The 26,267-nt window shown below is 49.2% G+C and overlaps 2 protein-coding genes across 11 annotated transcripts in view; one reads left to right on the plus strand and one right to left on the minus strand.

Annotated features, from left to right (window-relative positions):
* Positions 1-13,014, plus strand: part of PAN3 (PAN3 poly(A) specific ribonuclease subunit) — a 127,440-nt gene extending 114,426 nt beyond the window's left edge. For 5 of the 8 annotated variants that reach the window (XR_002336631.1, XM_021065522.1, XM_005668294.3 and 2 more), the window contains 3 exons: positions 733-797; positions 7,054-7,192; positions 10,068-13,014. Coding sequence is in view for 7 of the 8 variants with exons in the window: in XM_021065522.1 (XP_020921181.1) it covers positions 733-797; positions 7,054-7,192; positions 10,068-10,208 (345 nt within the window). In the remaining variant the exon portion in view is untranslated. The remainder of the gene's footprint in view (positions 1-732; positions 798-7,053; positions 7,193-10,067) is intronic. The other 3 variants (XM_005668298.3, XM_013980413.2, XM_005668299.3) reach the window with 2 other exon arrangements.
* FLT1 (fms related tyrosine kinase 1) overlaps positions 19,254-26,267 on the minus strand; it is a 176,398-nt gene continuing 169,384 nt past the window's right edge. For all 3 annotated transcript variants that reach the window (XM_021065525.1, XM_021065524.1, XM_001925740.7), the window contains exons 29-30: positions 24,879-24,973; positions 19,254-21,839 (exon numbers count right to left, since the gene is read on the minus strand). In XM_021065525.1, coding sequence (XP_020921184.1) covers positions 21,638-21,839; positions 24,879-24,973 — 297 coding nt within the window. In that variant the 3' untranslated portion in view covers positions 19,254-21,637. The remainder of the gene's footprint in view (positions 21,840-24,878; positions 24,974-26,267) is intronic.

The raw sequence follows: 26,267 nt of genomic DNA on the forward strand, positions 1-26,267 counted from the left end.
TACACACCTGCATCTCTGTGCATCACTTGACACAAAACACAGTAATACCTGCGGAACGCAGCACACAGGGGGCGAAGGGTGTTTGCAGATAACCTGAGGTCCAGTGTTCTTATCGTATGTCCGCTGGGCGTTTGTGCTGTTCTTTTTGTTCATGGCTTTGCTATAGTCATGAGTCACAATCCTGATTTAAAAAAAAGTGAACAACAGTTCTTAAAAATGGATAGCTGCATAATCTTCTTGAGTATTATTGTTGAATGAAGTGGACATGTTGTATTCAAAAGTATCACCAGGAGGTGGGGATGTTTGGATTTATTGTTTAAAAGTACTATTGGTGGAGTTCCCATCGTGGCGCAGTGGTTAACGAATCCGACTAGGAACCATGAGGTTGCGAGTTCGGTCCCTGCCCTTGCTCAGTGGGTTAACGATCCGGCGTTGCCATGAGCTATGCTGTAGGTTGCAGACGCGGCTCGGATGCCACGTTGCTGTGGCTCTGGCGTAGGCCGGGGTTTGCAGCTCCGATTAGACCCCTAGCCTGGGAACCTCCATATGCCGCAGGAGCGGCCCAAAGAAATAACAAAAAGACAAAAAAAAAATAAATAAATTAAAAAAATTAAAAAATAAAAAAAAAATAAAAGTACTATTGGTAAAGGATACCAGTTTTGTAAACGTGTGCTTTTTATATTCAGTTAGCTGGAACATTAATACTCTCTCTCTCTTTAAAATGTTTTATAGGAGGTTCAGAATGGAAGACTGTTTAGGCTTCTAGCAAAATTGGGAACCATCAATGAGAGGCCGGAGTAAGGATTTACAGTATTTTACAAGATATTTTCAATCGAGGGCACTGTTTTGCATACAAAGAATGAGTATACTTTATTCTTACTGGTTTTATTTGGAAAAAGAGAGACATTCTCGTGTGAAATGACCTGAAGCCTGGTGTGAGCCATGAGGATGCTGTTTTTAACCACAAGCTCGGTGTGGTTTCCTGAGGGATTTTACACACGTACCTGTACAGAAAACACACTGTGCCGGAAGCCCTGTTGCGGTTTGCCTGCCAGGGCACGTGTTTTTGACCGTCATTACTGCCTCTCCTCTGCCTCACATTTGAGGCCTGATAGTCCCGTTTACCTTGGTCAGAATAGATGCTTTAGACATTTTCTGATTGTTGCATGCCTTTTATTTGTTATTAAAGTGCATTTTTAGAACTGTCACATCAGTGGCCTTGGGAGGCCATCGCCACCTTACTGTTTGTTGTTTAGTTCTGCCTTGTTTGTGAGTTAACGTTAATCATACATTCACGCTAGAGGCAAGACTGATGTCAGAGGTGGGTGCAACAGTAGCGTGGCTCTTGTGACCGTTGTCTGAGTCACAGTGCGCGACTGTTACCCCTGTCGATGGCGGCACGAGGAGGCTAATAAATAGGGTAATAAATAGGGCTCGAGGGACTTGCTTGACCACAGAGTTCACAAACTCAGCACTTTGCCCAGTGATGGTTCTAAATGAAGAGCGCAGGACTGTCAAGCCACTTAAAGAAGACTCTTAGCCGGGTCTTCTGGCATTTCTTTGTCTAGAAATAGACACTGAGAGTGCTGTCCCTTGATTTTACTTCCGTATTTAACTAAGGACTTTGTCCCGTGAAAGACAGCCTCTGTCTCTCACAGCCCCTCCCCTGGACCACCCTGCACATCGTGTGTGCCTGGCCTGGGAAGTTTGAGATCAATCTTGATGCAGTGTTGACATCGTTAAAACAAGATACACAGTGTTCGTAGCTGTACCACACAGTAAACCATGATTCCGTGTCCTTTCTTTTGCTTTTTGTTTTTTTGTTTTCCTGGTGTTAAATAATGGTCTTAAATTAGTCAAGTGAGAAAATGTTTACCCCCAGGTCACTGCAGACTCTCAGCCAGGGTTATAAAGCTCCTTTCTGTGTGGTCACAAAGAGGAAAGCTGTCAGTTCCTTCTCTTCCTCCCCCTTAGAGCCATGGCCCCGGAGCCTCGGTCCTTCTGTTCTTGTCTGGCGGCTTTTTTGCACCCTCAGCCCGTCCTCACTGGCTCTGTGGGACTGGAGCTCCCCTGCTCTGGCCCGGGGAGCCCGCTGGTCTCTCCCTCTGTGCTGCATGCCCTCCTCCTGGCTTGTTCTTGGTTTAGTCTTTGGATTTAATGGCACACATCCTTCCCGTAGCTTCCTGAGAAAGGTCAGTTTTTGAGTCTTTGAGTCTTTGTTATTCTACTTTCAGACTTATCGATAGTATGATTGGGCATATAATTTCAGACAGTCCTCAGAAGATTCTTTTTATTAGTTAAATACTTTGCGTAGATTTTTCAGTGTTCTAGTGAAGTTGATTTACGAGGTTGGGATCATTTCTGCTGTACAGCAAAGTGATTCCGTTATACCTGGGCACACATCCATTCTTTTTCAAACTCTTTTCCCACGTAGATGATCACAAAATGTTGGGTAGAGTCTCCTGTGTTATACGGCAGGTCCCCGTGGGCCAGGCACTCCCTGTGCCTCAGTGTGCGTGTGCCAGTGCCAGTCCCAAAGCCCCAGTCTGTCCCTCCCCACCCCACCTGTCCCCTTTGGTGACCAGAAGTTTGTTGTCAGAGCCTGTTTCTATTCTTCAAATAAGTTCATTTGTATCCTTTTTTTAAGACCCCACATATAAGTGATAATCATACAAACCAGTTTGCTACAAAGTAAAAAAGGGTTTGCAGTGAAAATAGAAAACCTTTGATGCCTCTTATCTGCAGTCTCCCTAGCTCCTCCCACCAGCCTTTCATTTATTATTCTCTTGTCCTTATTTCCCACCGTATGTTCTTGTCCCCCCCACCTTTTAATATGTGCAGATGGTAAAGCCATGGATAGTAATGTATAGATTACTTTTAATTTGTGACAGTGTATTTTGGAAATCTTTCTGTTGAGGTGTGCTTAGGGTATGCCCCACTCCATTCTCAGTAGGTAGCAAATATGAGCCAACTTAGTCCTCATAACAGCTCTGTGGTGTGGACACTGTTAATGTTGCCTTTCAACAGAGAAATTGAGACACAGGCTAAAAACCTTGTCAAAGTCGCATAGGAGTCAGAGTCAGGATTCGAATCCTGACAGTATGGTTCCAGAGTCCGTGCTCTTGCCCCCTAGCTCTGCTTCCTCCTGACTTACAGCCGTGTAAATTGGCCATGAATTAGTCCTAGCAGCCTGTCCTGCAGACACACGGTAAGGTACTTCTCCAGGTCCTTTCTGATGGGCATCTGAGTTGTTTTCAGGCTTTTGCTGGCATAAGCGGTTCTTTAGGGGGGCTGACTGACGTACGCAACTTTGCGTGAGCATAAATACAGGCCAGCTGTTGATTGCTGGGTCAGTACCCGCTGTCACTGGTGCCGGTAGTTTGATGGCTGTGAGGGTTTACCTCTCTGCAGTGCACGGGAGTCCTTCACCAGCAATCCTTTTGTTACCCTTGTGGATTTTTGTCAGCCTGATAGCTGAAAAATGGAATCTCAGTACAGTTTTATTTTGTATTTACTCTTCATGAGCATGTCACCTATCTTTTTTTTTTTTTTTTTTTTTTTTATGTTTTGTTTCGTTTCTATTTCCTTTATGTCTGACCAGATCCTTTGCCCATTTTTATTTCCAGTCGGATGGTCCATCTTTTTGATGTATAGGAGCTGGAAAGATACACCCTTGGTGATAATTTTCTTTGTAGTTTGTCATTTTTCTTTTGACTCTGTTTAACTTTTCCCCGTGCAGACATTTTTATATGCAGTCTCATTGACCAAACTTCTTTTGCGCTTTTTGAATTTTAAAAAAGTCATAGTAAGAAAGTTAGAAAGGCTCTTCTACTCCAAGGTTCTGGAGAAATAATCTTATTCTAGAATACTTACGGTTTCAAGGTTTTTCATGCTACGGTTTTTTATGTATTTGGATTTTATGGAGGAGTAAGGTATGAATCCCCCTCCTTGCCCTTCCTGGCTTACTGCTCAGTGGTCCAGAGCTGTTCATTGCATAATCTAACTTTCCCCACTGGCGTGCTAAGGCCTCACCTCACTCACACTGTCCTAGTGATTGGCCCTCTCCAGTCTGGTAGTATTAGCTCCTATCTCCGTTTCGTTGTTTTCTGTTGCTTTCCTAAAACGTGAATTTTCTGTATAAATTCTAGAACCAACTTGTTAACTTAAAACGATTCAATAAACCTCATGGTATTTTTATTAAGTTTATTACTAAACTGAAGGAGCACCTGTGTTTTTAGGTGTGGAATTGTATTAACCCAGACAGTGCATGTCACCATATGTGCTTGTGTCTGTTTTAGTATTCTTGAGCGTTTAAGTTGTTGTTTATACAGTTAGGCACACTTAGTTTAGTCTTAGTATTTTTCCTGTTGCTGTTATAAATGAGACCCCTCCCCATTCTCTCTTCTTGCACTGCTTGCTTTTGGTGTATGTGAAAATCACTGATTTCTAGAACTTGCATACCGTAGTTATTGTTTGCACAGTTGTTTGGTAGATTCTTCGGGGTTCCCCAGCTACAGTAATGTCTCACAGGAATGATTGTTTAATTTCCTCTCTCCATTTTCTGTACTTTTGATTTCTCTTGGGTGGTTGTGTTGGTACCTCTACCACATGGTTAAGTAATAGCTTCAAATTCTTAAAAAAAAAAAAAAGAAAGAAAGAAAAAGAAAAGCTCTTACAGGCTCAAAGCCATTTTCTTTCCAAATCTTTCTCCACCCTCTGTGCTTTTAGGGCTTTTTTTTTTTTTTTTTGAATCACTGATGTACAGAAATTCACCACACTGTGCCTTGGTGTGGGTGTTTCATTCTGATGAATCAGCAGGTGTATCTTTTAATCTTGGGAATTTAGTCCTTCGGTTATGGAAAGTTGTGTTAGTGTTTCTTTGAAAACTCTTCTCTTTCTGGAATTCCCATTGCTTAGGTATTAGACCTTTGCATTCTCTTCTGTTTTCTCTACTGTATGTTTTCCCTACTGTATGTTTTCCCTCTAGTTTCTAGGCATTAATCTCAACCTTTTTTTGTCTAAAAGAATTTTTTTCCTAGTCCTCTGAATTTTTAGATTTCTGCTATTGTTATCATATTTTAAAATTTTAAGAACTTTTCTTCTTTCTAAATGTTTCTGTCTTACAGCATCTAATTCCTGTTTCTCTGAGGTTGTCAGTTACAGATTTTTAGTTAGTGGGTATGTTTTTTTTTAAATTATTTGGGTTTTATTCTGTTCCCTGAACTATCTTATAGGAAATAAGAATTTGCTTTGTTTTGTTTTGCTCTCCAAAGGAGTTCAGATCCTTGGCTGTCCATTCACATTAAAAATGAAGTCCTGGAGTTCCTGTTGTGGCTCAGCAGAAATGAACCTGACTAGTATCCATGTGGATGCGGGTTCGATCCCTGGCCTCGCTCAGTGGGTTAGGGATCTGGTGTTGCCGTGAGTTGTGGTGTAGGTCACCGCAGATCTGGCATTGCTGTGGCTGTGATGTAGGCCCACACCTGCGGCTCCCATTCAACCCCTAGCCTGGGAACCTCCATATGCCTCAGGTGTGGCCCTAAAAAGACAAAAAAAAAAGCCCTAAAAAGTTAGTGGGCAGCTCCTTGTGAGGGCGGAGAATACAGAATTGTAATAAAGCCTGACACTGTTAGGTGTGATTTTTGTTGGTCGTTGGTCGACTCCCAAAGGTCAGTATTACCTTGGGTAGGTCAGCTTCTCCGGGAAAGAGTCTTCCACCTTGTGTCTGTGGTGTGACCCCACAGCCGAGCTTTGGGGAACCAGGCAGTGGGGCAGTGGTGGTCAAAGGGTCTCACCGTCTCTTGGCTCCTGTGTGTCGCTTTACCTGGAGTTTCTCTTCTCTGTCCGCCTCGTCTACGAAGATTGCTGGCAGGCTTCTGCCAGGCAGAAGTGAGGGGGGGATGAGAGCAGGGCTGTCTGTTAGCCCTTGATAGAGCCTCTCAGCTCTGTCTGCACGCCTGCCCTTTCGTGGACTCTGATGGCCTCAGTGCCCGAGCCTCTCTGGTGGCTCGCACCCTGTAGCTTCTCTTTGACCCACCCTCTCGCGATTAGAATTCAGGTCTTCGTCTCTGCGAAGTCTGCCCTCCCTGCCTCCCTGCCTGCCTCCACCTTCCAGATCTCTGCAGTGTCTGTCCCTGGGGTTTGGGTCCCTTTGTCCGTGTGGTGTGTGTTTATACCCTTTCTTAGACATTTCTTGTCCGTGTGGTGGGGTTTTGAGAAGGAGCAGAGATGCGCCATGTGTTGAATCAGCGTCTTCAGTGGAGGGGCCCCCACCTCTGCTCTTAGGGCGCAGCCTGCCTGGTCGGCCTGCCCCCTTTGACGCCTGCTTCGCCTCTCGTGCTGTCTTCACCCCCTTTCTCTGATGCCTCCCCGGCCTCGCTGGCCGCCCCTCCCTCGGCGGGTCCCCTTGCCCGCGGACTTCGCCTCCAGCGCTCCAGTTCCTCCAGCGCTCCGGGCTCTGTCCCCGGCGGTCCCGGGGCCCCTGGCTCGGGGGGCCCTCTTCCTCGGGGCAGAGCGTCCACCCCTTCCCTCTCGGCTTCCCAGATGAAGGAAGTCAGGCTTCTCTTCGGGACGCCACCGCCTTCTCTTGGGAGCGGCCGCACCTGCGCCCCTCGGCCTTCCGCGGTCACTCCCCGCGGGCCCGAACCTTGCGCGGGGCCCCGAAAGGGACGGCGGCCCCCTGGTCAGTTTGGCAGCGCCTCGCAGCGCCCTCTCCCACCCTCACGGGACGCCAGGAAACCCAAGTCGCCCCCTTTTTGATCCCTAAACATCTCTGCCCTTTGTGCCCCCAGAGGAGCGAGCGCAAATCCCACCCCCTCTCCCTCCCCGAGCCCTGAGGAGGAGGGTGAGGGTAGTCGCTCCGATCCCGTCCCCAGGAGGCCTGAGGACACCTGCGTCTTCCCCGTGTCCCGCCCTGCGGGGCCCCGTGGGGACTGAGTGCCAAGTAGGAGTGTGGAAGGGGTGCCTGCCGAGCGAGTTGTGCGTCGGAAGTCGAAACGCGTAGCCGTGCGGTGTCCAGCCTGCGTTACTGAGGTACACATTACCTTCCCCCAGGTTTCAGAAGGATCCTACCTGGTCAGAGACTGGAGACCGTTATCTGTTGAAACTCTTTAGGGATCATCTTTTCCATCAGGTGACAGAAGCGGGTGCTCCTTGGATTGACCTCAGTCATATCATTTCTTGTCTTAACAAGGTAATTTGTACCTGGGTTCTTAAGATCAAAATGCTGTCTACAATTTATAGAGCTGTATCGTCTACAGATACTAAGTGACTGCTGTCGTGCCTAAGACATTTTATTAATGGTTGCTAGGTGTACCTTCTTAACAACAATTTCTTGGATGGAAGGATTTTTTAACACCTACTTGAATAATTTCAAAATTTTTCTTTGTGGGTCTTTTTGTTGTGATGAAATGTTGCAGAATGACTGCCTCCCCGCTGTATCATATTTACCAAATGTAGTTTGTTATATCTAGCAAATACAGCCAGGAGCGAGAAAGTCAAAAATAATTTTGTGTTTAAGTATTTTTTAAACGTTGAACTCCTTTCTTCCAAGTCATTGTGAGTCACGTTGAATGTCCCGCACGTCATCGGCTCGCGTCCTGGTAGCTGTGGGTGTCCTTGTCCGGTGTCACCCCAGCAGACACACAGTGCTGCTCAGTTCAGCAGCCCAGCTGTGATCAGTGGGGCACCAGGTGATCAGGTGAACTCAGAAGGTAGAGCTGTATCGTACATTTATTTGAGAGGTGAGCTTCGTGTGTTCCAGAGGGCTAGAGAGCTGCAGTGCAGGGGGGAAGGGAGGAGTGCCTTTTCCTTCTGAACTGCTTGGAACTACAGAGGCAGCGTGGCTCTCCAGAAGTCCATCCTCCCCTTTGCTGTCTGGCCCTTGAGAGAAAACATTTGCCGGTCGAAACTGTCCCTCAATTCCAGGTGCTAGCGGAGAGAGTCCCTGGGATGGCTCATGGTTTAGAAGTGTTGGCCTAATGTGCCAGCCCTTCGGGTAGGACGCTGTGGTGGTTTATTTTCAAGTAAAACTTGGCCGTGTTTGAGTTTCCTTAAAACTCTTGGGGGAGAGTATTGCCAGTCACCTGCATTAAGACAGAACGAGACTCTGTGCCAGAGAGCTCATCTGCCGTGGTTTATATTTTCATTTGCCTTTTTCCGTTAAGGGGAAAACATTTGTCTTGAGAGCAGTGGGTGAAGAATAGCATACTGGATTTTAGAAACAGTATCCATAGTGTCAGAGCACCAGTATTAAAAACATGCAGAACGAGTGTAACACTGACAAGTAGATCCTGTGGAATAAGCCGTGGATAGAGAGCTTAGATGAAGATTATTGAATGAATCACTAATAAATTGGTGATTATTTAAAGAAGATGATTAGGATAAATTGATTATTTTTTTTTTAGTTTTTTTGTCTTTTTAGGCCCGCACCTGCAGCATATGGAGGTTCCCAGGCTAGGGGTCTAATCGGAGTTGTAGCTGCCCACCTACGCAGAGCCACAGCAATGCCAGATCTGAGCCGCATCTGTGACCTATACCACAGCTCATGGCAATGTGGGATCCTTAACCCACTGAGCGAGGCCAGGGATCCAACCCGCAACCTCATGGTTCCTAGTCAGATTCGTTTCCGCTGTGCTATGACGGGAACTCCTATTAGGATAATTGAAAATTTGAGGAAAATTCTATTTCACTTCATAAAATAAATAGGAGTAAGTAAAATTTATCCCAAATCTGAAAAATTGACAAATTCCTTAGTTTGGAGAGTGTATAAATAAATTAAAAAGGATGGCTGGCCATACTGATGAGATAAAAAGTAAATTTTTACATAGACGGTTTTGGTGCAGTGATGACAGAAATTAGATGGTAAAATGATTTGAAAGGTTGTGCCTTCAGAATTAGTTTTAAACATGTTTTAATGAATTAATGAAAAAGGAAGGAAGTGTACATTGAAAACTAACAGAAGGAGTTCCCACTGTGGCCCAGTGGGTTAAGATTATGATTGCAGTGGCTCAGGTTGCTGCAGAGGTGCTCGTGGGACTCCTGGCTCAGTGGGTGAAAAGATCCAGCATTGCCACAGCTGTGACGAGGGTCCCACCTGCGGCTTGGATTCAAGCCCTCGCCCAAGAACTTGCATGTTGCCCTGGATGCGGCCAGGAGAAAAAAGAAAACAAAGGGGAAAACTCTCACAAGAGATGTTGTTTGGTGGACAAAAAGAGTCACACTTATGCTTTATAAAGACCTCACATCCTGGTAGAGGAGAATTTGATCAGGACCGTGTACTGGCATTCACACAAACGGACGTAACAGAAGTACATGTACGAACACACTTGGTGACAGTCATTTAAAATGTAAATGAAAAGAGCAGGGTACTGGGAGTTCCCTTCTTGGCCCAGTGGTTAACGAAGCCGACTAGGATCCACGAGGATATCGGTTCGATCCCTGGCCTCGCTCATTGGGTTAGGGATCCCATGTGGCTGTGGCCAGTGGCTACAGCTCCAATTTGAACCTCCATATGCAGTGGGTGCAGCCCTAAAAAGCAAAAAGAAAAAAAGAGGAAAAAAAAACAAAGCAAGGTACTCCTTTGGAGTTACTGGTAAATCAGCACGACTCATAGATTGTGGGTGTCTCATGGCCTTTGGAAAGCAATTTGCTATGTAATAAGCTGTCAAATTACTCATGCTTTTCAATTCGTTATTTATACTTTTACGTGTTTCTCTTAAGGAAATAATTCTGTAGAAGAAGAAAAAATTAAGTCGCTGAATAGGTCCATTGCACTGTAATTCGTAATGCCAGAAAATTAGAAGATAGTAATAAGCTGCATGGCCTAGGACACAAACGGGTTCAGCCTGAGAGGTGGATGGCAGCATAGAGGAAGGGGGTTTTGGGTTGTTTTAAACCACCGAGTCGGAAGGTGTGTGCGTACTGCTGAGTGACGTAAGACATGTCTGTGTGTCTAGAAGGGATGGGACAGAAACTGTAGAAGTCTCGCCAGGACCACTAACCTAGATGACGTAGATCATCTGATTCTGCCCGGTATGAACTCTGTTTTGTGTCTCATTCTGTTTCAGTTAGATGCTGGTGTGCCAGAAAAAATAAGCCTCATTTCCAGAGATGAGAAGAGTGTACTTGTTGTGACTTACAGTGACTTAAAGCGATGCTTTGAAAATACTTTTCAAGAACTGATTGCAGCTGCAAATGGTCAGTTGTAGTATTTGCCGAAAAAACAAACAAACAAAAACAGGCGGGATATGGCTGAGGAGCTTAACCTAGAGCAAATTGCACTACAGCTGAACTGTTCTCATCGTCTCATGTCACGTCTGGGAAACAGGCAGAAGATGAGCAGAGCTGCTTGCACTTGGGTCAGGTGCGCTGTTACTTGAAAGGAAGAATGTTTCGCTTGCCCTGGCGCTGTGGCTGCTGGTGGGGCCACGTCCGTGAAGACCTGCTTTTAGCTTAAGGAGCCCCATGAGGGGAATGATGTTCCAGTTTTCATTTTTTCCACTTGTATATGCACTAATTTTAATTTTTTTAAAGACTTTTTTCGGATCTTTGAACTTTTGCCACATTGTATACTTATTAAGGGAAACATTTGCAAAGACATTTTGGGCAGCATTTTTGTCACTCAGGGGGGCGGAATGTGCTCTTCGGGGGATGGGTTGCCCTGACCACCGTGATTTCCTGGGAGTACAGTCTAGTGCTTGATTCTCCTCAGAGTACTGTATGCCAGCTCCGTATGCCACCCGCTGTTACTTCAAGTGCAGATTTGTGTTTGGTGTTTCCGTTTTGTGTTTCAGAACACACAAAGAGCACGACCAGTGCGTTGGTGGATATGAATCCCCCTCCCCCCGCCCCCGTCGATTTAAATCTTCTCTGAATGAGGGTCTGATAAACAGTAACCGAAGGAGCCCGTGGAGCTCTTTCCTCCAAATTCCGCCAGAGCCTTTTTAAAAAAGAGGCGTTTCCCTGCTAATCAGATGTATTTCCATGTATGCCATTTTTTTTAATGGAAGAAAATTCAGAAATTGTGTTAAAGGCCTGAAGTTGAGGCGTCGGTTGCTTTAGGCTCTTGCCAGCCCGCCTTGTTTGTATAAAGTTCTGTTCTCTGAACCACAGCTTTATGATGGTACTTTACACTGGATGCAGACAGAGAGACGGAAGGTGCGGAAGGGGAGCGCGGCCGCCGCCGCCCGGCCCGGCCCGGCGTCGAGAGCTGCCTGAAGTCGTCGGCCTGAATCTGAGGGATAACAATCTGCTGTGCCTTTGCAGCCTCTGCTTAGCCCAAAGTAACAGTACTTTTGATAATAACTTCACTATGTGGGGTACTCCTGAGTAAGCCAGTCTCAGACGTTTGGGGTTTTCCTCCTCTTCGCTTTCTTACTCTTTGGACCCGTGGTTGTCGCCAAACTTGGGTATTCATGGAATTTCTAGTTAATGAAATACCTATACTTTGATACTGAAGACTGCCAAATACATAGGAATTTTCTTTCATAAAAACCAGTCGTGGAGACTGTCCCTGCCCAGCACTGAATGTTGTGCGAGCCCCGGGTGCTCGCCCTGCGCCTCCGGGGAGCGGAGCGCGTTGGAGCCGCGGAGGGTCGGGGGAGCCTCGGAAGCACTTGCAGCGGACGTTGCAGTCTTCGGTTTCAGTAACTTCACAGGTCCGTCGTTTTCGGAGAGGTTTTTAATAGTTCTCTGTCCACTTTTTATAAGCTTTAAAATGATTTTCTCTGCCTTGAGACGCGCGTCAAGAAAAAGCACCTCTCCCGCCTCCGAGAGCGTCGAAGACGAGCCAGGCGCGCGTTGCGGGCTCTGCCAAGTGTCTCCGGGTCCACGTCGGGTGGCGCCGCCCTGGCGCTGACAAGAAGAGCAGTTGCCGCGTTGCATCGGGATGGACTTTCAGAGAACGTGGCGTTCAGCCTTCGAGGGTAGTTCACGTTTGCCACCATGATGTTCTTTTTTACGTCAAAGGACTGCGACCTTGGAGACATGGACATGCGGAGTCTTTTATCATTATTAGCTCATGTATTTGAGGAAGAGCAGCTGTCTTTTTATATGTTTTTTGACAAATCATATTGTAATTCTTTTGTACAAAAAAGAACTACTTGTATTCTAGAAGAAATATGAAATGCTTAATTTATAAGCGGGCTGGAGATTTTTTCCAATATTGTTTTCTTTGAAAATGAAAGGGGATCATCTATTTTAGTTTTGGGGTCTGGGAACTTTTTGAAAATTTAATTTTTGGACCAATGTTTTGTGAGAGCTAAGGAAGGGCAGGGGTAAAATAGGGCTTGATTTTCTCATTCTGTCTAGACCAGCAAACTTCCCTCTGCAAGGCAGGTTCAGATCACAAACCCAAGAACGTTCGCATCAAAAGTGCTAGTTTGCTTCAGCCCCTAGTAACCTCAGGACTTGGTTTGAATATAAAAGGTAGACAGCTGATATGTTTTCATGAGTAAATATTGTCAGCCAGAAAACAGTTGGTGTCAGGTAATACATATTTTTTTAAGCTTTGTTTTGTATTTATTTTTCATTTAGTTTTTATTGGGAATGGTTTTCACTAGAACTCTTAGTTCTGCTTAGGTGTTTTTTGGGGGAGCCCTCTTTTCCATAGTGTAATTCCATTTAAGAGGTTGTCTGCAAGTCTTTGTAATTCATAGGAAGATTTTAATATCTGAGCGTTCTCAAATTAAGGATATAAGCTTCCCACACCTTCCTGTTACGACAGATAAAAGCACAGAAAGGACAACCCTTGAAATCATGTACGTTGGTCATTTCAGTCTTTTGTACCTGCTTTAAATTCGGTTAGCTTGTTTACTTCATTGTAAATATCTTTGAGGGTACCTTTGTATTTTGCTTTTGACCTTGGCTCTGTGGTTTGGATGTCAGCAACTTCCCTGAAAAGCACCAGTATGTTAAGTTCTAATGTCATGATCCCAGGATGGGTTATTCCTCTTGAATCCAGTTTTCAGTCTCTATGTGTACAGCAGTATTTTTAATAAAGAATTACAGAGAGAAGATTGTCTTTTCTTGGGGGGGGGGTGGCGGCGTACCAGTTCATTTAACAAGATGATGTCTGTCTTATGATCGGGATTTAAAAGGCTGAACATTTCATATGTATTTTGGAGGAATTTTCCGTCTTTGGATGAAGTGGTCTTTGGATTTATTCAAGTCATCAAGTGTCTGTTAAGTATTTAACGTGGATCTGTTCTAGGCACTAAAAATGCAGATATGAGTACTTGTTATTTACGAGATGTACAGCTCTACTACCCACACGTTTCTGAATTAAATTAACACATGGCATCAAGTGTCCTCTAGGAAAGAGGACCTGTTTAGGGGAAAGGGTGGGGAATGACGTCCAGCTGGTCTTTGAGTCAGACTCAGTGGCTTTACCCTGCGTCCTCCAGAAACATCATTCAGAAGGTAGGGACAGGAGTTCCCACTGAGGCTCAGCAGCTTAAGAACCCAGTCAGTGTCCAGGAGGATGTGGGTTCGATCCCTGGCTTCACTCAGTGGGTTAAGGACCCGGCGCTGCCATGAGCAGTGTGGGTCGTTAGATGTGGCTTGGATCTGGCGTCGCTGTGACGGCGATGTGGGCTGGTGGCTGTAGCTCCGATTCGACCCTTAGCCTGGGAACTTCATATGCCACGGGTACAACCCTAAAATGACAATAAAAATGAAAATATTGCTCACCATCACCTGAGCCTTGGGCGAGTGGAAATCCTTTTGCAGGAGCGACATCAAAGATCCCTGCGCACCGTGACAAATACAGTGATGATGACAAAGGTTGAAATACTGAGAAAATTACCCGAATGTGACACACAGACATGGAGCGAGCAGCTGCTATTAGAAAGTGGTGCCTCTAGACGTGCTTGATGCAGGGTTGTCACAAACGGCCAATTTGTAGAAAACGCATTATCTGTGGGGTCTGCCTGTATTTGCTTATGTCAGAACCACCAGAACTCTGACCACAGCAGACGAGCATTTCTGCTCTCAGAGAACTTTTATCCTAGCCGGAAAAGGAGTTAAGAGGCAGTAAGTGGTGACGGCAAGAAAGCAGAGTGAAGATAGAGGTAGATCTTGCTGCCGGATTTAGCAAGTTAAAATAGCACATAGCTGCATTTAAATTTCAGATAAATTTTTTTTTTTTTTTTTAGTGTAAGTGCGCCAGGTATTGCCTGGGGCATAAGGTCATTGTTTATCTGAAATATGAATGTAATTGGCCACCCATGTTTCATCTCCCGCCTCCATGTGTGGGGCATGTGGTGGTGGTGGTGGTGCTAGAAGGTCCCGTGGGATGATCTGGGTGGTAGGCCTCACTGGGAAGGTGGCATTTCAGCGAAGATTTGAGGTAAAGGAGCCAGGCGGGCAGATATCTGCGGGGCAAGAATTCCAGGTGAGGGACGAGCCGGAAGGGTTTGAGGCGCGGCGAGGAGGCCGGTATGGCCAGAGTAGAGTGAGCAGGAGGAGGGTCAGGAGGCTCACGGGGAAGGAGGGTGGTGTCTTGCAGAATCCTGGGCTTTCCCTCTCGTGGGAGAAGCTACAAGGGGGGTTTTGAGCAGGACAACATGATGCAGCATTTGAAAAGGATCACTTGGGCTACTCATTAGGAAGCGCTCGCAGTATTTCAGGGAAAGACAACAGAGGTGACGGCCGCGGAGGTGGTGGGGAGCGGCTGGGGTCTGAAGAGACTGTAAAGCAGAGCCGACCGGCTGTCCGGACTTCGTGGATATAGAGTAAGAAAGAAGAGAGGGCGTTCCGTTGTGGCGCAGTGGTTAACGAATCCGACTAGGAACCATGAGGTTGCGGGTTCGGTCCCTGCCCTTGCTCAGTGGGTTAAGGATCTGGCGTTGCCGTGAGCTGTGGTGTAGGTTGCAGACGCGGCTTGGATCCCGAGTTGTGGCTCTGGCGTAGGCCAGCGGCTACAGCTCCGATTCAACCCCTAGCCTGGGAACCTCCATGTGCCGAGGGAGCGGCCCAAGAAATGGCAAAAAGACAACAACAACAAAAAAAAAAAAAAAAAAAAGAGAAGAGAGGAATCCAGATGACTTAGGATTTTGGCCCACTGCTGGAAGGATGGAGGGTGCCACCGAATTGAAAGATGGTTTTGGGGGCGGGGAGGGGGGTGGCTCTGGGAGGACAGGGAAGTGAGGGCAGACAACTGGGAATCTGGTCTGGGGCCTGTTAGAGATGTTTAGCACATGTGTTCTGGTTATTTATTCTTTTGTAGCAAGCGACTCTTAAGACTTCATGGCCTAGAACAGCCATCAGTTTATCCTCGGGGATTCTGTGGGTCAGGAATTTGGACCGGGCACAGCCGGGATGGCTCTATCCGTTATTGGGCCTCAGCAGGGAAAACGCCAGTGGCTGGGAGCTGGCATCGTCAGATGTCACACCTGAACTGAAGGGCAGGAAGGCTGGGCTCCCCTGGGGACTGTAGGTGGAAGCCCCTGCACGTGGTCACTCCGTGAGGCTTAGGTTCTCCAAGCTGTGTGACTGGGTCTCCGGTGGGAACTGTTGGAGACTGAGTGACCTGGAGACTTGGATGGTGGCTGCATGACCTTTTCTGACCTGGCCTTGGAATCATGCAGTGTCCCTTCTGCCACATTCCACCGAGGACAAGTGAGTCACAAGGCCAGCTCTGATTCTGGGGGAGAGGAATTTGATGGGCAAGTGTCAAGGACACATTTCCAAAGGTCGTGTGGGATGGGAGATACTGTGGCAGCTATTTTGGGGGAAAATACGGTCTGCCATAGATAGCATCAGGACCAAACAGTTTAGCACTCACTGGGACTTGGGAGGTTAGGGGAGAGATGGGGTCTACACGTGTAATTTGCAAGGCATTATCATAGAGATGTCATTTCAAGCCTTGAGATTGGTTGAGATACTGAAGACAGTATAGACTGAGAAGGGGTCCTAGGGCAGAGCCCTGGGGTGACTAGAACACCGTTCAAAGGTCAGAGAAAAGAGAAAACCAGCAACAGGCAGAGATGACCAGTGAGCCGGGAAGGGAAATCTGATGTCCTGGAATCAAAGACAACGATTCCAGGAAGAAGGGTCAGGGTGTCAATACATCAAAACAGACAGGCTGGAAACAGCCGTTGAGTTTAGCAATGTGGCGGCCAGGGATGGGCTCGTTACGTGCTTTGAGTGAGCAGGAGTGAAGGCTCGGCTGGTGTGGGAGGATCGAGGAAGCAGAAGCAGCTTTCAGGGAATTGGCCATGAAGAGAAGTGGCATGGTAGCTGGAAGGGAGAGAAGGGGCAGAGGGGTTTTATTTTGCAAGATGGGAGAGGTAACAGCATGTTCTGAGGATCTAGTGGAAGAGCAGAAAATGGACAAGGGGGAGGGCAGGGGTGCATTGTGGGCCGTGACCTTGAGTAGACCGGGGTGGTGGGGGGAAGGGGGCTGGAGTTCACCAGGGTGTGTTTTTGAGTCGGTCGTTGGAAAGGGAGAGCAGAGGGTGTGGGTACCGATGCCAATGGGTGAGCAGATGGGATGGTGGGATTTTGCAGTTCTCTTGATTCCCTCAATTCTTGATTCCACCCTTCCATCCATAACACATAACAGGACCTATCACATTGGATTGCTTTGAAAATTTAATGAGTTTCTTCCCCGAAAACACTTGGAATAGTTGCTGGCACATAAAATGCAGTTGATGATGTTTCAGTCAGACTGAGCCCTCACCCTTTTTATTTTTGGGGGTGGCAACTCGCAGCATGTGAAAATTTCCAGGCCAGGGATCAAACCTGTGTCACAGCAGTGACAGCACCAAATCCTTAACCTGATAAGCCACCAGGGAACGCCAAAGCCTTTTTACTCTTATTATTTTTTTTTCAATTTACAATTTTTTTTTTTTTTTTGCTTTTTTTAGGGCCACACCTGTGGCATATGGAGGTTCCTAGGCTAGGGGTCAAATCAGACCTACAGCTGCTGGCCTACACCACAGCCACAGCAACGCAGATCCCAGCCAGGTCTGTGACCTACATACACCACAGCTCATGGCAACGCCAGATCCTTAACCCACTGAGCCAGGCCAAGGATCAAACCTGCAACTTCTCGGTTCCTAGTCAGATTCATTTCCGCTGTGCCATGACGGGAACTCCCTTTTCACACTCTTTAGAATGGATTTTTCTTCTATGAAGATTGTCGTACATCAGGTTTTTTCCTTTAAATGATCTTCGATTAAAGAATAGCACGCACACACTCGTTTACAAGTAAGTGTACAGCTCCATGAATTATCTCAACACACTCATGTGCCACACCCACACCAAGAAATAAAAGTGGCTTCTAGTTGGTTTGATGGTTTGTTTGTTTCATTTTTTTTCTCTTAAGTGTCTTTAGTTAAAAAAAAAAAAAAAAAAAAAAATAGAAGGCTGGGGAGTTCCCGCAATGGCTCAGCGGAAATGAATCCGACTAGTAACCATGAGGTTGCAGTTCAATCCCTGGCCCCACTCAATGGGTTAAGGACCTGGCATTGCCATGAACTGTGGTGTAGGTTGAAGATGCAGCTTGGATCCTGAGCTGCTGTGGCGGTGGTGAGGCTGGCAGCTGTAGCTCCAATTTGGCTACAGAAGGCTGGGACCTAGGGTATTTTGAAATATTTCCTGGCCTGTGAAACCCAAAAAGTCTGGAAAGAGGTTTAACACTGAGGAGCCCAATAAACCTTACTGGACCATCCTTGTGCTGAAAGAAAAAAATCAATTCCCAAATGTACTAAGTTTCTAAGGTCATGAGGAAAAAAATTTTTAAGCTGTTTTTATTATTTTTTTTTTTTTTTTGCTTTTTAGGGCCGTAACTGCTGCATATGGAAGTTCCCAGGCTAGGAGTCAAATCCAAGCTGTAGCCGCTGGCCTACACCACAGCCACAGCAGCACCAGATCCGAGTTGCCTCTGCAACCTACACCACAGCTCACGGCAACGCCAGATCCTTAACTCACTGAGTGAAGCCAGGGATCGAACCCGCGTCCTCTAGTTAGATTCCTTTCCAGTGCACCACAACGGGAACGCTGAAAATTTCTGACCTATGACGTGACACCACTTCCTTGAGTATTCTTCATATCATTTGACTTTTGTGTTAAAAAAAAAATGATCTTTTTAAAGGATTTCGGATTCTAGAAGATGACATGCTTGTTGCCTTCTTCAGCTGACCACAGATTTATTGCTATTAGTCATCTATTCCTTTTTTTGCCTTGTCCCAAAGGAGGGCTTGTTTTCCCTGAAATTGTTCCTTCAGTCGAGCCTGCTCATGATGCTATTAGGAAGGTGGTGGTACGGCCACTTGCCAGGACAATGGGTTGGTCCCTTATTCTGCTAGTGAGTATCTGAATTGTTTCTCTCTCGAGCCTGTAACCCACAAAGCAAAGTTGAAGACTCCTTTCCCAGTGCCCTTTTTTCAGGGAAGCTCTTGTGTTGTAGGCTTTTGCCTAATTGTTTTTTTGGAGAACTCGCGTTTCTTACACCGGCGGGCTCAGAGGAGATCGCTCCCCGGAGCCTGAGCCCCGAAGAAGGTTTCACAAGGCTTTTATGGGCCAGCTCTTCCGGGTCCGTGCTTGGCCAACCGGCGTGAGGTCAGTTTGCCTCATTATTTTGCACGGTTGCCTGCAGACACCCTCCGATACACACACCTCCACGCATTCTGTAACTATGGTAATAATTAGCTGAAATGTTGTATTTGGGAAAGCCTGGATCTTTTTTAATTGCGGGGAGTTCTACCTGCAGCCAGCACGCCACCCTCGGTCTGTACGTTTCCCTGGTGACAGTCCCTCCAGTGGCCAGTGTCCTGGGCCAGGGGCCTAGTGACTCTGTGTCACTGTCTGCAGGGGCTCGATTGACAGCTGCCCGGCTCCAGCCGCACTCATGTTCTGTGTCTTGCAGCGTGTTTAGGAATTGGTACTGCAGGAGTTCCCGTCGTGGCGCAGTGGTTAATGAATCTGACTAGGAACCACGAGGTTGCGGGTTCGATCCCTGCCCTTGCTCAGTGGGTTAAGGATCCGGCGTTGCCGTGAGCTGTGGTGTAGGTTGCAGACGTGGCTCGGATCCCGCGTTGTTGTGGCTCTGGCATAGGCCGGCGGCTACAGCTCCGATTCGACACCTAGCCTGGGAACCTCCATATGTCGCAGAAGCGGCCCAAAGAAATAGCAAAAAAAAAAAAAAAGGAATTGGTACTGCAGGACGTCTCCCAGAACACCTGCCCCATCCCTGGGGAAACCAAGACCCCCTTTGGTCATTTATACGCAAAACAGAAAATAAAGAGAGGTATTTGGAAGTTAAGTTTATTATATGAAGATAGCATACAAAATACATTCATAGTGACTAGAGATGTAGGATCAAATTCTGTCTTAGATCTGCAGCATATATTCTTGGTTTGTATAAACGTAACTTTAAAATTCCAGTTTCCTTAAATAGTTATGCACAAAACACACACACACAAATATACATATAGCTCCTACCGCTGTCAGTCAACGATGCACGCCTTCTTTCATCAGGTAAGAGGGGCCGCCGCGTGTTGGGTCCTCTTTGACATTTTCAGGATTTGGACGCGCGTGTTCCACGGGTCTGAGCATCACTCTTAGACTAAGCAGCCCCAGGCCTGCCCGTGGCGCCAGGGCCCGTTCACCCCACTGCCATGTGTGCACGATCCCACAAGTCCTGCAAGGGGGTGCTTGTTCCTTTACTGTCTGTGCCAACCGTCAGACACAACAGACGGCTCTAACGATACCATCAGGGAATCCGTGTTTAATTTTCAGTGCTGTTTCAGCGAACGGGTCCAGGCCAAGCCCTTGCAACTAGACACACTCGTTGCTCCCAGCTTCCATTTTGCTTCCTTCATTAAGGATCTGACTGATGGACAGACCCGAGTCCCCGAGGAAGCCAAGCTGAGTTCCACGGGTTCTTTTTCTTTTGGAGAGACCATATGACGAAGGTCTCTCAGTGATTAAGCATTAGGTTACTGAAATCAAGACGTTATATGTGGAGCTAAGGTCTCTGCTTTCCTGAATTACTGGATCCTTAACTGTTTTGCAAAAACAAGTGAATTGACTGGTCTTCTCCTCTCTTCCCTGTGTAACCTCCTCCTGGTTCCCTGAGTCCTGCCCTGGCCCGGGTCACAGGTGCCGCTGTGAAGAGGGGAACAAGACCCTCCCCTCCCTGGCCTGACCCGACCTTGTCTGGCCTTGGCTCTTGGCTCTTCCAGCAGAGCCCCCGCGGGAGCCCCCACTGCCCCCTGGGGACCATGTCACTCTCGCACCTCTTCACACAAAGAGCCCTGAGATGAGCCTGCGACACCAGGAAGGGAGCATGGCCTTGTCCATGGCTTCCGTCTCAGGCTCTGGGGTTAAGTTCCAGGCGTAAGGGAAGCACCCTCTTCTCTACCAGAAGCAGTGAGCCTTGTGGCCTGTGAGGCCGACCGGCTCCAGAAGGCACCCCGTCCTACACACTCAGCATCGCACAGCGCTGGGGCGACCAGGGCCTCCAGTCCTGAGAAGCAGGCACCCTTTTGTACCCTGTCTCCCTGTTTCCACTGTCCTCAGGCCCCTGGTGGGGCCCGAAGCAGATGGAAAGAGGCTTTTCTCCTACTGACAGCTCATCAACAAGTATCCTGAGTCCCAATTCGAGCAATATCTTGCATAAATTACATACTACCTTTTCTCTCAAGGAGCATAAAGTGCTTAATAGACATTGGTTAATGCTCTTCTGTCCAGGAGACTGACTAACTAGTGAGGCGGTGGGGCCCCCACTAAGAAGGAAAACCCATGATGTCCTGCCCTTCACGTCCCTGCCGATCCGGGGGGGGGTGGGGTTGGCTGGGTTGGTGTAGAGAGGGGGTGTTCACTTTGGTAACTAACTGTACGAAACAGGTTAATTCAAAAACCGAATGAGATGTCTTGACTACCTGTTAAAACTCAAAACAGACTCTGACATTATTTTGGAAAAGGGGTGGTGTTAGGCCCCAAAGGTAACCCGACAGACCAGCCTCCGGCGGGCTGGCCTCCTGGGAGCCCAGGGCCTGCAGGTCCAGTGTGTCCCCCGGAAGGGGTGGGCAGACAGGCCGGCTCTGAGCGCCCCTCTCAAGTGCAGGAGACAAAAGCTGGCCCCGGGCTGACGTTTCACACTTTTAATTCCCCAGATCATCTCTGCCTCTCTTACCTCCCTCACCCCTCTGTCCTGTGTGCCCCGGGCTGCTTCTCGCAGGTGGCCTTGCCCCACTGCGTCCCCACGCGGCAGCCCACATGCCTCCTTCCCAAGCACCTGTCCTCGTCCTCCTCTCTCCTTCCCCCTCTGGCACCAGGCCTCCTGGAAGAGCCGGGACCCTTGGGGGCCCCCTGGGTTCGCGCCGCCCCCAGGCTGGGGGTGGGGGAGGGGGAGGAGAGGGACGTCCTGGGGCCGAGGAGAGGTCCCTCCTGCACGGGGGGGTGGGTGGGAGTGGGGTGTCAGTGGCAGGGCTCCTGCGTGTCACACGTCCTCTATCAGGGGTTACATTCTTGTTAGTCGAGAGAGACAAAAGCACTATTAAAAACTACAAAAAAGCAGCTGGCTCCTGGGCAAAGGTGAAGGCGTACATTTATATGTGAATAATATTGGCAAAGCTCGTTTTCTGGGGGAATCGATACACACGTGGTGCTGGAAGGGCTGTGCGGCGGCTTAGACGGGAGGGCTGGAGTACAGGACCACCGAGTTGTAGTCGGGGGGAGGGGAGCAGCACGAAATCTTCCTCTCCAGCTCCGAGTGGTCATAGGTGAATCTCCGCTGGCCCGTGCTGAGGTGCCCACAGCTGGAGTGGCAGAAAGTGGGTCTGTTGAGGTCACAGAGCCCCGACTCCTTACTCTTGCTGGTTACTCTCAGGCTAAAGAGGGAAAGGGGGGAAAAACAAATCAGTGTGTGAAATGGATTTCCCGGAAACAAACACCAGAGTCCACTCCTTCCTGGGCGGACTGTTCACAGCTGTTCTGGAGTTAGTGGCTACTGAGCCCTCTGGCCAGGGTTGCTCGGGTCTCCAGAACTGCACGAGGCAGAAAGAGGCGGCCCCCGGGCCGGCGGAGCCTGGATGAATTACGGCGAACCCAGAATTCCTGGCGAAAACGAGGCCCGGGCCTGGGTCCAGCCCGCCCACTCTGGGGTCTCCTGTGATTGGCTGAACGGTGTCTCCACCCCCCAATATAACGATGCGGAACCCGCGGCACCTGCGAGGAGCACCGTATGTGCGGCGGGGGCTGTGGCTAAGCTGAGGGGCCGCACCGGTTCTTGTAAGAGAGGCCGAGGGGGCTTGAGGACCACACCAGGAGGAGGTGATGGACGGTGGCGCGAGGGCCGGTCCTGCCTGTGGCTCCGGGGGAGGCAGCCCCCATCCCCACCTCGGCCTTGGACTCCCGGCCTCCAGGTCTGCGGCAGAATACGCTTCTCTTGTCTTGAGGCAGCGAGTTTGTCGTAACTTGTTACAGCAGACTCAAGAAACGTCTGGAACGTCCTACAGAAACGTGAGTGCAGTTCTCTGGAGTTTGTGCTGGCTGGCGGGCCAGGGCGAAGGGCGGCGGGGCCGGCTTCTGGGCTCGCTGTGCCGCGTCGGGCGAGGCGGACACGCGGGAGCAGGCTTGTCTTGTCTGCGTTTCCAGAGCGGGGCTGGGGTGAGAACCCAGCACCGCCGCGTTGTTGCGTTGGCGCTGGACCAGCGGGCTTTGGTCCAGGTCTTGTATTTTAGTCTCGGAGTAGAGGAAGCAATGAATGGTTGTCCTTTTCCACAAAGGTCTCGAGGTGTTGCCAAGCAGGACAGGAGCGCGTGGGCTCCTACCCCTCCCCCACCCCGCAGACTCTGATCTCAGGCTCCCAGGTTTTCGGTTCCGGTTCCGGGATGCGGTTGTGCTCGCGCAGGGAGGAAGCAGGCACGAGGCGTTTGCCTGCAAAGGTCCCTGGCCCTCGAATTCCCCTGTGGTTGATGAGTTGGGCTGGTGTGTCACTCAGCGGCGCCATTGGCACCCTTTGATTTAGATCACGGTGGGCAAACTGCAGCCCGTGCGCTGGCCACCTGTTTGTTTGAAACAATGGCTTTATTGGCTTAATCTGCATGCTCTGCCCTTCACCTCTTTACAGCTGTGTATGTGCTTAGTATATTCACAGGTGCAGCCACCACCGGTCAATTTTAGAACCTTTTCATCCCCTAAACCCCGCTCCATCAGCATACCGAACACCCCTCTTCCCCACACCCCCACCCCAGCCCTGGACAGTCACTGAGGGTCTGTTTCTAGGGCTGCCCCTTCTGGGCATCTCATGTGAGCAGAGTCGTTCACCGCATGGTGTTTCACAACCGGCTCTTTTGACTTAATGTAGTCGCGGTGCATCCATGTTGTTGCCCGAATCAGTACTTCCTGTTTTTATTGACACATTGTATGCTGTTGTATGGATATACTGCATTTTATCTGTTGTCCGTTCCCAATCGGTAGACATTTGACTTGTTTTACTGTCGGATATTTTGAATAACGCACCTATGGACACGTGCTCACGAGTTTCTGTGGGGTGTGTAGCTACGTGGTTGAATTGCTGGGTCGCAGGGTAACCCCGTTTAGCCCCGCAAGGAACTGCTGGACCACTGTCCTGAGCGGCTGCACTAATTCTAAGGGTCTCCCCTCCCCCCATCCTCGTCTCCGCCGACTCGGCTTCCAGCCGTACTACCGGGTGTGCCAGGTGTGTCGTGGGGTTTTGATTTGCTCCCCCAGGGACTCATGATGTTAAGCATGTTACCGTGCGCTCCTGGTGCCACTTCCTGTGTTGGGCAGGGTTTGTAGGCGTGAATGGAACACAGCTGCCCCTGTGGCTCGGGTCCTGTTGAGGGCTGAGCTGAGCAGGTGGGTACTATCTGGCCCTTTAGGGTAGGAGTCCGCAGGCCCTGATGCAGGTGGGAGAGGAGTGGGTTCTGCCTGGGGGTGGGACAGGGCGGGCGTGTGAACCAGGAGAGGAGGGCACACCTGGTGGGCCGGGCCTTGCCCTGTCCACTGTTGCGGGGCAGAGACAAGCACAGAGAGAAGCGGGGCGGAGAGGCCACGTGATTGTGACAGTGCTGCCCAAGGCCACCGTGCGGAGGCAAGAGAGCCAGGGGTCCAGCGGGGAACAGGCCTTGGTCTGGAAGGGCTGGGGTCCGGGGACTGGAGACAGGAGGGGGACCCTTCCTGTGCGGACGCTGCGGCCGGGCTTCCTCGCTCCGATGAGATCCTCACTGCTCGCGGTCGGGTGTGCTGGCTCCTTTCGTCAGAGGGACTGTGCTTCGTGTGTGTGGACCACGGTCTTGGCTGGAATTTCTGTTTCCTCTTAAACGCCAGTCTTCCTTCCCAGAGCCTGGCGCGCGGATGTCCGATTTTATGCCCTCTTTCCTCTCCTCCGGGGCGGGGGTGCCAGGGGCGGGGGGGGGGGGTAGCGCGTTCTGTGGTGAACACTGCGCTTTGGGAGGGCGGGCGGCCCTCACTCCATCTTCCTTCTCACCCTCCGAGACCTGACCACGGGAATTCCCTGGTGGCCACCAGTTAAGAATCTGGCATTGTCACTGTAGCGGCAGGGGTCACTGCTGGGGCGTGGGTTCAATCTGTGACCTGGGAACTTATTTGGGTGTGGCCAAATAATAAAGAAATAAATGAAAAGTCATAGATTTAAAAAAAACAAAAACATGGGAGTTCCTATTGTGGCTCAGTGGTAATGAACCTGATGAGGAACCATGAGGACGCGGGTTCGATTCCTGGCCTTGCTCAGTGGGTTAACGATCCGGTGTAGCCGAGTTGCTGTGGCGTAGGCTAACGACTACAGCTCCAATTTGACCCCTAGGCTGGGGACTTCCACATGCCTCGGGTGTGGCCCTAAAAAGACAACAAAACAAACAGAAACAGAGAGACCATTTCCTTACTCAATCTTGAGTGAGGCCTTGGGCTTGCTCTCCGTCCAGGTGAAGCGCTTCAGCAAGGGGCAGGCCAGCAGGGAGCCGTTGTCCATCTGGTAGTCCTGGCAGGAAGGGAGGGAAAGGTTACGCCTCGTGCTTAACCCAGAGAGGCCAGTCGAGATTGGGCGGACACCTAAGGCCACTCCAGGCCACTGTCACCTTCCACTGCCCCTGCCCCTGCAGACAAGCACTGTCTCCACATTGGCAAGTCTACGCTTTGTCTGGCAAGAAATCCCTATTCCCAGTGACTCTGAGGCCCTGCGCCTGAAGGTCAAGAAAGTCCACGAAAACCAAACAGAAAATGGCAGCTAGCAGGTGAGTGCTTTTCCTGGTCAACTTTTATGCAAAGTGTGGCATGAGTATATTAAAGCTAATTGGGCAGGTGACTTGGCAACAATATGCAAAGATTGTGAGTAATGGCAAAGACACTGTTTAATTTTTTTCCTGAAGAGGCTGTGGCGTTTCTGGGCCTCCTCGGTCATCGTTTCCAGCAATTCTCATTCCTCATCGGTTCGTATTTTGCCCTGAGTTTCCTGCAGACGCCTCCCGCCACCCTTTGAATCTCCTCCTTGGCTCTGTTCACGTCCTTGGCTGTCAGTAAAGGAGCCTAAGCAAGGGGGCTGCCCCGGTGGATAGCCGTGTATTGGGGTGGGGGGGTTCAGGTTCAAAGAACTTTCTGTGATTTGCTCAGTCTGGTCTCCTTCGACTTAAAAGCCAGTGCACTCAGCCCAGAGCAAAATTTCCAGCTACTCCGCCTTTTATGCCCCAGCTTATTGGTAATGTTTTTAACGTTTAAATAATCGTTTCCTCTTGTACCTGGTGTGTCTGAAAGGTTTCGGTGCTTCTCAAGGGTACCTGGGCTGTGTCTCGAGGCCACACGTTTGTGGTTTGCGGTCCTCCCCCTCACACCGCAGTGGGTTTTCCAGGGCTTCTCAGATTATAATGTGCACATGGACCCCTGGGGATCTTGTGACAATGCAGTGCTGACTGGTGAGTGGCCCTGAGATCCGGCATTTCTAGGTCACCTCTGGCCCAGCCCTGCCTCCCCATGGAGGCATTCTCTCAACCCCATGGCCCAGATCTCTGGAGGGACAAGCTGCTTGCGGCCTCTGGTTTGTACAGATTACTGTGTGGCTTGTGTCTCCCTGTGTGGCTGGGTAGGTTTGTGGCCCTTTCGTCTTGGCATCTTAGGGGGAGGGAGCGGGAGGCCTGGAAGATTCTTCAGGATCTCAGCTGCTCTTAGGAGAGGGCTCCCGCTACATCAGAGGCCTAGCCCTTGCACAACTTGGAGTCCCTCTGTTACTCGGAAAGCAAGCTCCCTTCACGATGGCCGAGATGCTTAGCGACACAGTGCGT

Source organism: Sus scrofa, chromosome 11 (assembly GCF_000003025.6).
Source record: "Sus scrofa isolate TJ Tabasco breed Duroc chromosome 11, Sscrofa11.1, whole genome shotgun sequence".
NCBI lineage: Eukaryota > Metazoa > Chordata > Mammalia > Artiodactyla > Suidae > Sus > Sus scrofa.